This window comes from Lonchura striata, chromosome 17, assembly GCF_046129695.1.
Source record: "Lonchura striata isolate bLonStr1 chromosome 17, bLonStr1.mat, whole genome shotgun sequence".
Taxonomy (NCBI): domain Eukaryota; kingdom Metazoa; phylum Chordata; class Aves; order Passeriformes; family Estrildidae; genus Lonchura; species Lonchura striata.
In genome coordinates this window covers 11063505-11074291 of record NC_134619.1, presented here as the reverse complement: position 1 = coordinate 11074291, position 10787 = coordinate 11063505, and the positions used below count along the sequence as shown (strand labels likewise).

Here is a 10787-nt window from a genome sequence, read left to right as displayed (position 1 = left end):
TTCACGCTCTCCTGCTAGATCGCACCCCACCCATATGCAATCCTGATTTTCCTCTCCTGTCTCTGCTTACAGCAAAGAAAGGGAGGAAGAACTTGTTAAAACAGCTTTTCAGGACATTTGCTCTATAACCAGTGTACTGTTCCCCTCTTCTTTTAGGGGCATATTAGGGGATAATGAGTCATGTTGCATGAGAGGACAGAGAAAAAAAGGGAAAGCAGCAAGAGCTGCTTGAAACCAACTTTTGAAAATCACAGCAGAAATTTGATTTATATATTAACTCCCTCACTAGCTACCTGCCCAACGTGTTCCCCCTGGCCTCACCTCACCTCTTGAAAGCACTCACCTACTTCTACTCCTTGGAAATTCTGTCAGTCAGCCATAAAATTTATATGCATCATACTCTCATGACTAAAGTGTTTCTAGTAACAAAGTCAGTTTAAATACTTCCAGAGGGCCAAAGGGACAGCTTTGAAAGAGAGATGTGAGCTACATGTATTCCACACTAGTAAGAAAAACATCCATTCAGTAAAAAAATGTGTTCTTCAGCTGTCAGAGGCCTGAGAGACACCCAGAAAACAGGGAGCTGCTTGTATCCCCGGGCTGCTCACATGGCTTTTTTTAAACCATGTTACATCAGAAACAGGTGACAAAACAACTTGGAAACAGAAAGTTATTTACAGTTTGAAGTATAAACACCCCAGAAGAGTACAAACTGGAGCTATAATTAGCAACAGGAGCACTCAGGGGGTTGGTTCAGCTGCACCCTGTGCTGGCTGACTGATTGCTATTGCTACTGCACAGGAGAAGAGATTAAGGTTGTTGTGTAAATCTGGAGCTGGAATGTACAAAGTGCTCTGGGTGACAAACACAACCACGGCCTTAAAGGAAAACAGAAGAAGAAATGAAAAATTTCCAACATGCTGCTGTGAAAGGGAACGGCTGCAGTGGAGAAAGAGATACAACCACTTCTGCTAACATTAGCACATCTCAACTGGGCAGGAACTTGGCAGGGGCTTTGGGGCACCTCCTTTAGAAAAACCTGTGCCAAAATGCTATGTGAAGCATGAAATGTAAAACAAAAAGGTATTTTGGAGGGATAAAAAGATGAACAGGTTTTTTTGCAAAAAGCAGTTCTGATTTTAAAAACCATGGCAGAGCAAGGTAAAACACAGAAGTCATTGAAGTCCTGAGTGGGGGAAGAATTTAACAATCTGAGTGTCAGTCTGACAGCCAAAAAAGGCTTTATAATGCAATTTCACCACATTAACATAAAAACAAGTCCTTGCAATAGAGGTGTGGTGGTGATGATGTTGACAAAAATCTTTTCTTCTCACCACTGATCTCCTTGGCTCTATTTTTGCTGTGCATTGAGCTTCAACATTTCACGGAAAATTAATTTAACCTGGATTTCCACTCCTGCGTATTACTGAACTCACTACCTCAGGGAGTGGACTAGATATCAAATAAATGGAAGTAAAAATATCCATTAATTTCTGTGCAGTATCAGTGTCTTAATAATGATCCACTCAATCTTAAGGTTTGCATCCATGTGCTGTCCTCTCTTTTTAAAATTCTGTAATTCCAGTCTGATATGAGGCAGCAATCTGCAACAATGTCATTATTGCTTAATTTCAAATCTGCCCCTCCCTTGGAAGAAATGTTTTCTTTCTACAGTAACAAACTCACCTCTCCTTAGTTCTCTTTGGCAGAGAGACAAAATGAGGCTGCCTCAGGGTGATACATGTATTTTCAGCAGCTCCTGCTAAAATTATGGCTCTATTTTTTTGTCCTAAGTTAACAAACCAAAATAACAACCCTTCTCACAGTGCAATTAAGGATTTCATGTACAACAGGAGAACCAACAGGTAAGGCAGACTTAACTACAAGAAAATAAATGCTGGAGCCAGAAAGGACCCAAAACACATTTTCTTGGTATATTATTTTTTTAATATATTAAAAAATTACAGTTTCAATAAAGAAGTAGAAAAATAAGAAATTCTTTGGAAAGTGCTTGTGAAATACAAGCAGTTCCCCAGAAGGCATTAATTATCTGAACTACTACACATAAATGATCCAAGCATCCAGTGAACTACTGAGACAGTCCCAATCAATACACTGAGAAGAGAGACTTTAAAAATGGAAAAATATACTTTCCCTAAAAGGTCTATCTCAAACTGGGGAAAGCCAGCTCTCAGGTACTGTTCTGGAATCCAGCTTCACTTTGGTCAGTATCGTGTTCCTTAAGTAAGGGAAGAGGAAGGAAAAAAAAGGAAGAAAAAAGAGTTTTAACAACAGGGTAGAACTGTAAGATTTTTGGCTTAACTAGATTATGTGAAACAGACAATTCTTGTTAGCACAAACTGTTGCTCTGCCAATATGCTCCAAACACACTTTGAAACGTTAAATTTGCTATGAAGAATTCTTTCAGCACAGCTGCATTTCAGTGCAGCTCCTGAAGAACAATGCTGGTCACCTCTGCACAGCAGCACTGGCCAGAGCAGTGAACACTCCTGAGGGCTCCCTGCTCTCACTCAGGCACCACTAATGAACCAGATTTAGCTGCAATTACAAACTACACTTGCATGTACTAATTCCCCAATTAAAATAAATGAGAGACTTAATAAATTGAGCAGTACACATTTTATGGAGATTAAGAGTCATAAGTACTCTGGATCACACTTGACTGGTCTCATTTATAGCACAGCTAATGTCTCACATCACCTCTTGCCTGTGACAACTGTAACTGCTACAATGATACACCACCCTTACTGCTGCTACTACCAACTACTCACTTGTAATTGCTATTAAAAATACCTGATTCAGTTTCTTAAACTCAACCACTTGGAAGAAGATGTGCTCCAGGATATATTTGGCATCTTGCCTGTCCTTTGGGAGTTCACTGGTCACTCCCAGGATATCACCACATTTCCGCACGTAGAACTCCAGGTCATCATCAGTGCCTAAACAAGCACCCAGGGAAGAAGGCAGGTGAGTCTCACACATCTGGAGCAGCTGGCCAGAAACCTGCTCTGAATCTCCTTTTGCTGCTGGCATCCTGGGAGGCTCAGTCCCATCACTAAGCTCAGTGGACTAGCCATAACGTATTCCTGCAGCCAGTACCTGCTCATCTTCTTTAGGTGTTTATAATAATCTTAACATTTTAACTTAAAAGCATAAACAAGATGTGAAATTTATCAGCAAGAGTGCACAAAGCAATGCACAATATAGGAAACGGGAAGAAACACGATAAAATGTCATGCAACAGACAAAACATAATGTCATGGTACATAAAGTCATGCTATTAATTTCCAAAGCCTTTCAATTTCTTAGATCAGGATAAGAGCAGTAGATTTCCCAAATGAGGTGCATGCTTTAACATTCAATATTAGAAATTTCCTCTAAAAAAACTGGACTTTTATTTTAAACGTGCAAACAATCTTCTCCACTTACATTTGTTTGTAATCTCTGCAAGACGTGCTTTCTCTGAGGAAAAAGTTTCATCCAAGTCAAACAGTTCCAGAGCAGGAGGAGGCAATTCTTTGAAAGCAGGTGGAAAGACCTTGGAAAGAAAACGCAGCATGGTTGACTGCCACACATTTTTCTTTACAGATCTCTAAGACAACAGTTTTGAACTTATATTGGACTTGAAGAAGCCCTTTTAAAAAGTCAAAAGCAACTCCAAAGCCACTGAACCAAGGGGCAGCATTTGAAAATTCCATTTTTATGCTGTAAAAATAACTGAACATTCCAAAAGAATTTAGTCACATGTATGCCAGAATTATCACCCAGCATAACAACTAGACATTCTTATTTGCAGTTTCAGTTTTGCTCCATGAGACCCAGGTGATAGCTGAGAGCTGAGGAACTAAATTGGCCCTAATAGCTCACCCTGAAAACATACTGACATCAATTTTGGTCAGAGTATTTTCTGTTTCATGCAGGCACCATTTATGTCACAAGCTGGACTTGGGTTTTTAAAAAGCAGTGAAGGAGACACCACTTTCAGTTGCACTCCTGAAGCTCTAAAGGATATCAGAAATGCTTTCTCAGTGGCCAGGGTAAAGAAGGATGGAACAATGATGGCAAAACTCAGATACCAAGATTCTTGCCTTCTGAAATGAGTTTGACACCCTCATAGTTTGTGTTGTTGCTGTCTGCCCAAACATTGCTGGTTAAAGTTTGATCAGCTTCTGATGTAAAAGACCAATGTTCTGCTTTCTGCTTCCCCTGAGGATCTGGGAGATGGAGGCAGAGCAGGACAGACTGGCTCCTCCCTGGCACAAGCAGTGCAGTACCTTCACCACCACAGCTTTCTGAAATAGCACATCCTGTTTTCATTGGGAAGGCTGAGCCAGCACCTCACAGGACTGGGAGCAGCCACTCAATCAAAGGTTCACCACACAAGGATTCTGTTTTGGTACCACACACTACAGTGTGAAGTTCTTTTAATAAATTTGAAATGTAAATTAGTGCTCTTTCCTAAAAGACGGTCCCTAAAGTGTAGTCAACTCCCAAGTGATTAGTTATTACTACAGCATTTCTCACTGCTTCTTTTACAGAACCATGGAAATGACACACAGAGGTTTGGCATGAAACAAATGAAATAGAGACTCATTAAGGTTGGAATATACATCCAAGGTTACCAAGTCCAGCCTTTGTGGATAAGGGTTCTCCCTGTACTGTACAAGCAAGAAAATTACTCACAGCTGGCTGGAGGACAGGTAATGGAGTCTCAAATTCAGGCTGAATGAGTTGGAGGGGCTCATGTTTCATATTCAGTTCTTCATAAGCTCTGCAGCACAAAAAAATTCCAATATAAGGGAAAAACAGATACCACATCTATTTCCACTAGCAGGCTATAGAGATGGATTTTTGTGAACACACCAGCATCAAAATTCTGCACTGTAACAGCACAAAAGAAATGGGATGTCAATTTTATAAGGACCTCAGAGAACTACAGATCAGTAATACATAACTTCTACAGTGAGAAAAGTGAAGTTGTGACAGGAAAATAATGATAGGTGGATATATAAGGTGACTAAAAAAAAATCACAGCTTAATTCTACAATTGAATTTTAGCAGGATGAACTCAGATGAAGGAGAAGTGATCCAGCACAAAACAAGTAGAACTGGAATTTCAGAAAAGTTTGTAAGGAAGTCAATAAGCAAAAGGTATTTTTTAAAAGAGTATTTATTATGGGATCAGTTGTGAATTCACAACTAGTGAAAATACAAGAAATACAGAGTAAGAAGAAAGAGTGTCCCCAGCAGAGTGGAGTTTCATGGAATCTGTATTAAGCTGCCACTACTCAAAGTGTTCAGACATGATCTGGGTAACAGGGGAGTTACGATAGACAAAGCTGCTAGTGACACAAACTGGTAAAACTGAGCAGCTAATAAACCTCAAAACACAATTATTGGTTAATGCAAAGATGACTGAAATGCAGCTTTCAGTAAATACCAAGTAATTTAAGAGTGGAAAAATGAGCAGCTCTCAGTTATCACTCCAAAAAGTGCCCAACTTCACTGCAGACAGTTCTCAAAAATCAGACCAATGAATCTCATCTAGTCAGAAAAAAAAAAAAAAAAAAAAAGACCAGAAGCTACAGCTAAGACCAGAAGCAAGAGAAAACATCATTGCCACACTCTACAAATCTATCTTCTGATATATCCATATTCAAGTGCTCAGTCCTTCCTGCTCTTAAGGAGACACAGTTAAGCACAAACAGAAAATGCAGAACACTGAATGTAATAAATAAATAAGTAATAAGAAAATTACAGCTGCTGACTTGATAACTGAAGGGAGGACAGTTGTGTCCAGCTGATAAAGGGATGTATCAAACAGCTTTGTGAAGTCTCTGGGGTTCTCATCTCCTTCCTGCAGGCACACTCGCAGCTGCTCGGAGAGTGCGGCTGTGTCTGGGAGCATGGTGTAGTCTGAAATCTGGACACACAGATACACACCCCTGTCATCTGAAACAGCCAACCCATCCCCATTGTCTCTTTCTAGCTCCTATCTCACCTAAACTCTCACTTAGAAATAATTGTTTCACTCTTTACCAGGTACGGCCCTTTGCAGTGCAGCTCACTAGACCAGTAACTGTGCCAACTCTTCTCTCAGCTGTAAAGCTACCCAACATGTGGGTGTTTTATTTGGATTTCTGTTAATTCTTTGAAACAGAAAGCTTATTAATCAGCTGTGCAAAATTGTTGTTTTTTATGAACACTTAATCACATAAAGATACTTCCAAATAAAAACAGCATTTGTATACAACTAAAACTGACAATCTGCCTTTCTTTCCTGCACATCCCCCTTGTCTCAGGGCTCAGAGGGAAGTGCAAACTCATCACACTGGAGCAGTCCATGTCATAAACATGGACAAATTGCAAAGAGATTTTCACAAATTATATCTATGATGAATAGCAACTTAAGGCTGAGTGGTACATTAATTTTTACACCTGAGCCATCTGTCTACTCAATCCTAGATCATGAATAAAGGTTCTGCAACAACAGCAGCACCCATCCTGCTGTTAGCCACTCTGTGCCAAGACCGGTGCTGATCCCACTGGTTTTACCTCCTTGTGATGGATCTCTCTTACCTCGGGGTCCTCCATATCCATCTGGTTTAAGTGGATATCTGATGTTGTGAGCCACTGGAAAAGCACATCCTGGGGAAGGGAAAAAATTACTTTCAGGAGGATCCAAGTAATCTCATACTATGCTTAAATATTCATATTAAATCTATTAAATAGCATATAATGAAAAAGATTTAAAAGAAGATAACAAATCAAAGAATATCTCAGTATTGGCTGAGAAGTCCCATACTGAATCCATTTCACAGATGCCTTGCTCTAAAATGAAGCTGAGCCTGGAGTGCTTTGCAAATGTTGTGAAGATACAACAGGGTGTTTTTAAAGGGGAAAAAAAAAAACAACTCCCAAAAAACTCCAACTTACCATGATCTTACCATTTTCTTCTTTATCTAAATACTGGTCATTGAACATGTGGGAAGATCCCAGGGCTGCCATCTTTCCACCTTTACTCTACCAACAAAGCACACAATATAGTAAAAATTCCTTCCAAGTTGCAGTTTTAGAGGCAATTGTTATTGCATTGCATTACTTGTCTACATAGTAAAAAACTGTGTTAACTTATTCACATTCATTAATAATATCAATGCTGTGCTTGTAACTCTTTACTACTACATTTCTGCATTTATTTTTATAAATTAACTAGGCTGAATGTAAAAAAACAACATACCAAAAAAATACTGATTCCAAAGTGAGAACCTTGTAATTCAATATGCTGTACTTACAAAGCTAATAATAATATTATTTGATAAATTATTACTAAAACAGCAGAAAAAACACCAAAATTTTAATGAACTAAAGATATTCACCAGTCAACCAAAAAATATGTAATCTTTGTTGACCACCTCATTAATTCTCCTCTGAACCATGAAGAAGTTTAACATAAGAAAAGTCAGGAGTTACTGGGCTCATCTGGAGTTTGCAGTTGCATCAAAAACCGAGGTGGGTTTGTAAGCATTCCTGAAAGATCCCCTCACAATTTTTGTGTGGGGCAGGGGGAATGCAGGGAGGGCTCAGGCAGCTCATACCTCATGCTGATAGAAAGCCAGGATGGGCCTGTTGAGAGGGAAGCAGACAGACCCCGTGGACAGAATTGCCACTGCTGGCTTCATCACATTGAGTGTGGCTCCAAAAGGATAAACAAAGGTGAGAGCTCTGCAGGAAATACAGGAATTCCATAAGCACCTGCATGCACCAGGCAGGCTGGACAGATTCACAGAACTCAAACTGAAACCCATAGACTAGAGGCAAACAAGATCTGGTCATGAGAACAGTAATTCCTTTCCACACCTATCCCTCCTGCTCCTTCAGAGGACACCAAGCTCTACTAAACAGATTCTCCTTTCCAGATATAACCTCAGAAGCACAAGAACGTAAGAAATGCATTAGAAAACCTCACCATAAGCAGAGTGCACTGCTGCTAATCACAAACCTGACAATCCTGAGGTGTTCTACATAATTTCACATCAGTTTCCTCAGAGAAAACACTTACTGTGAGTCATGGCCCCTTCCATCTTCATCTGTTGTCTCAAGTACTGTTTTCTTTGCAGCTTCACTGATTGCCCTACAAGATATTGAAAAACAAACCTTACTGAAAAAAACTCAGATTACAAAAGTTTACTGTGCATATTCGCATACTCCAAATATTTACCTGTTCAAAACTCCATCAGAGATTAGTGCTTCTTTTGGGTGGTGGTACTTGTAATACACATTTCGTACTACAGCATCTTGAAAGAAGAAAAAAATATATAGAAATTGACATCTTAGCTGACCATTGTCTTAGATTTAGCAAAGAAAAATCAGTTTAGCTCTTGGATTCCCTGGGTGTTTGCTTCTAACACCACAAAGCTGGCATTTGGCTACCAGAAGAACTGAAATCAGCCTTTACTACTGTCTTCTTTTGGACAGAATAGATTTAGGATAGGAAAATGCTTGCAAATACAAATAAAAATACAAAAAGTTAAGCACATCACCATCTTCTGCAAAGCAAAAGAGACAAAAAATGATCCAGTTAAAAGAGCCTGTACCAACTTTTACAACTCTATTTTTTATACATCTTCCAAACACTTGATGAATTGAGTCCTACTGATGCAAAAAAAGGCATAGTCTAGAAAAGCCACTAAAGACCCCAAATATTTTATGTACATTGACATACACTTGCCTTGGGTTGTTGGGGTTTTTTCCCCACATTGGAAGCACAAAAACAATGAATTACATTTTCTTGGTCTAATAAAGAAAATTCCACTTCTTATTCAGGGCGAGTATTAAGTGATTCAATCCTTTAAAATGTGTGGAAAATGTTTTAAATTAATGGCTTTTAAATCAAGAAATTTCCCTAAAATTTTTTAAAATAAATTAAAACTAACAGCTACAGCAAAGGAATGGAAAGGATAAGTTGCCCATGTACTCTGTCCATGGAAAGCCTTTGCTGTGCTCCAATATTACCTTGCCATGTGCATGCAAATTTAAAGAAAAAAAAAATCTTTTAGATCAAAAGATACTTTGTGAGAAAGATCTGCTTGGCTTGTATCCACGAAAGCTCAACCTGCTCTTTGAGTTTTGCTGCAAATTGATGATTAAAGGTAGCAGTGAACCTCATTACCATTATTGAAAATGATCCCATATTCTTCTAACAAAAAGTTAATATTTGTGCCATTCCGGGACTCTCCACCTTCTCTCAGCATCACCAGGATGGCCCCACCATCCTCCAGGAATTTCTTCAGAACTGAAAACTAGAAATCAACAAAGATCCAGAAAAAACAAACAAACATGAGAAGCTACACACAAAACTGTAGGAAGCTACACTGAGATGAGGGCAAAGAAATTATTTTGACTGTTTGCATTTAACTTTATCCTATAAGAAAAAATGTTTAAATTCCAATTTATATGAACTCCTTTAAAGCAGCATTATAGCAAAGTCTTCTGTTTTGTTCTTTTCTACTTAAGCAAATTTTAAAACATAATTAACTTGAAAACAGTTATTGACTTCTTACCTCATCAGCACTGAACTTCTCTCTTGGTCCTGCTGTAATCCACAATTTCACCCCAAGCAGTCTCTCAGATGTGATCTCATCTTTTAAGCTATGAATAAATTAATAAAGACATGCATTATTCTTGGATATAGTCCTGAACCACAACTTTTTCCTTTTGTGTTTTTTATAAAGAACTGGCAAATGAACACAAAGCAAATCACTTCAGTCACCTCACATCCTTTCATCTGGGTTTAAAGTTGACAACTTGAGCAAAAATAATCCTAACAAATGTCAGCCAGCTAAAAAGTAACGCTCCTCTGACAAGGCACTGCTGCAAGCTGTCACAGCTGCTATTAAACTTTGCACCTGAGGAGCTTCCTATTGTTTTTCTTTTTCTTCTTTTTGATCTGGCCACATTTCAAAAATGAGGTGGAAGGAACCCACTGGGACGAGTGGAGCCCAGCCCCATCCCTGCACAGACCCCCCAACAGCCCCACCTGGGCACCCCTGGCAGCGCTGTCCCAACGCTCCCGGAGCTCTGGCAGGTTTGGGGATGTGCCCATCCCTGGGCAGTGCCAGCACCTCTGGGGAAGAGCCCTGCCCTGATCTCCTCTCCCAAACAACTCCACGCTGTGCCTTTTTGCAGTGGTCAGATAAACAGTACCATCTACAAAACCTCTGTTTTCTTTTTTGCCCCAAACTCCAAATCGAGCCAGACTCACCAACCTGTATGAAGAGCCTCATCCTTACACGTTACACTCCATCCTTACGCCTTACACTCCACCTCCTCCACAGGTGAGCTGTAGCTCCCAAGAACCACCCACAGCATCCCACAGCGGCAGAAGATGTAACAGGGCGCCATCGACGCGAGAGAGCGGCCTCAGCTCACCGCACACACCCCAGAGGCCGCTCGGGAGCCCAAGGCGGCCCACAGCCGCCCGCCGGGGCCTCTCCGCGCCCCCAGAGCCGCCCCTCACCTCTGCACCTTCCAGCTGCCGCGCAGCCTCTTCCGCAGGGCCTTGTAGCCGCCGGCCGGCGTGAAGCTCTCGCCCTTGGAGGCGTTGAACACTATGGCATTGCGCGGGCCGCTCTCCATAGGCTCCGGGGCTGCCGGAGGGCTCTGGGGAGCAGCGGGCCAGCGCCAGCGCCGCGGCCGCCCGCGGGTGCCCAGCCAGGCCCCGCCGCGCCGCCGCCACCACGCGCGCCCTAGCAACGCTCCCCCCG

General features: G+C 40.9%; 1 protein-coding gene across 2 annotated transcripts; it reads right to left on the bottom strand.

Annotated features, from left to right (window-relative positions):
* Nucleotides 1-1924: 1924 nt before the first annotated feature.
* IFT52 (intraflagellar transport 52) lies at nt 1925-10749 on the bottom strand. 2 transcript variants are annotated; one of them, XM_021535482.2, is made up of 13 exons: nt 10541-10749; nt 9585-9672; nt 9194-9323; nt 8243-8318; nt 8084-8155; nt 7620-7746; nt 6958-7044; nt 6601-6669; nt 5790-5944; nt 4705-4792; nt 3451-3559; nt 2815-2960; nt 1925-2239 (listed from the first exon to the last, which is right to left on the bottom strand). In XM_021535482.2, the coding sequence occupies exons 1-13, from the start codon at nt 10657-10659 to the stop codon at nt 2192-2194; spliced, it is 1314 nt and encodes a 437-aa protein (XP_021391157.2). In that variant the 5' UTR covers nt 10660-10749; the 3' UTR covers nt 1925-2191. The 2 variants fall into 2 exon arrangements, with proteins under 2 accessions (XP_021391157.2, XP_021391158.2); XM_021535483.2 differs by having other exon boundaries at nt 10549-10588.
* Nucleotides 10750-10787: the final 38 nt, after the last annotated feature.

What these genes read in the sequence shown, in the direction of transcription:
- IFT52 (XM_021535482.2), bottom strand. Translation starts at nt 10,659, where the DNA reads ATGGAGAGCGGCCCGCGCAATGCCATAGTGTTCAACGCCTCCAAGGGC. An exon ending in AGAAGTTCAGTGCTGATGAG is followed by an intron (nt 9,324 to 9,584) that starts GTAAGAAGTCAA and finishes GTTGATTTCTAG; the next exon opens with TTTTCAGTTCTGAAGAAATT. An exon ending in TGGATATGGAGGACCCCGAG is followed by an intron (nt 5,945 to 6,600) that starts GTAAGAGAGATC and finishes CTGTGTGTCCAG; the next exon opens with ATTTCAGACTACACCATGCT.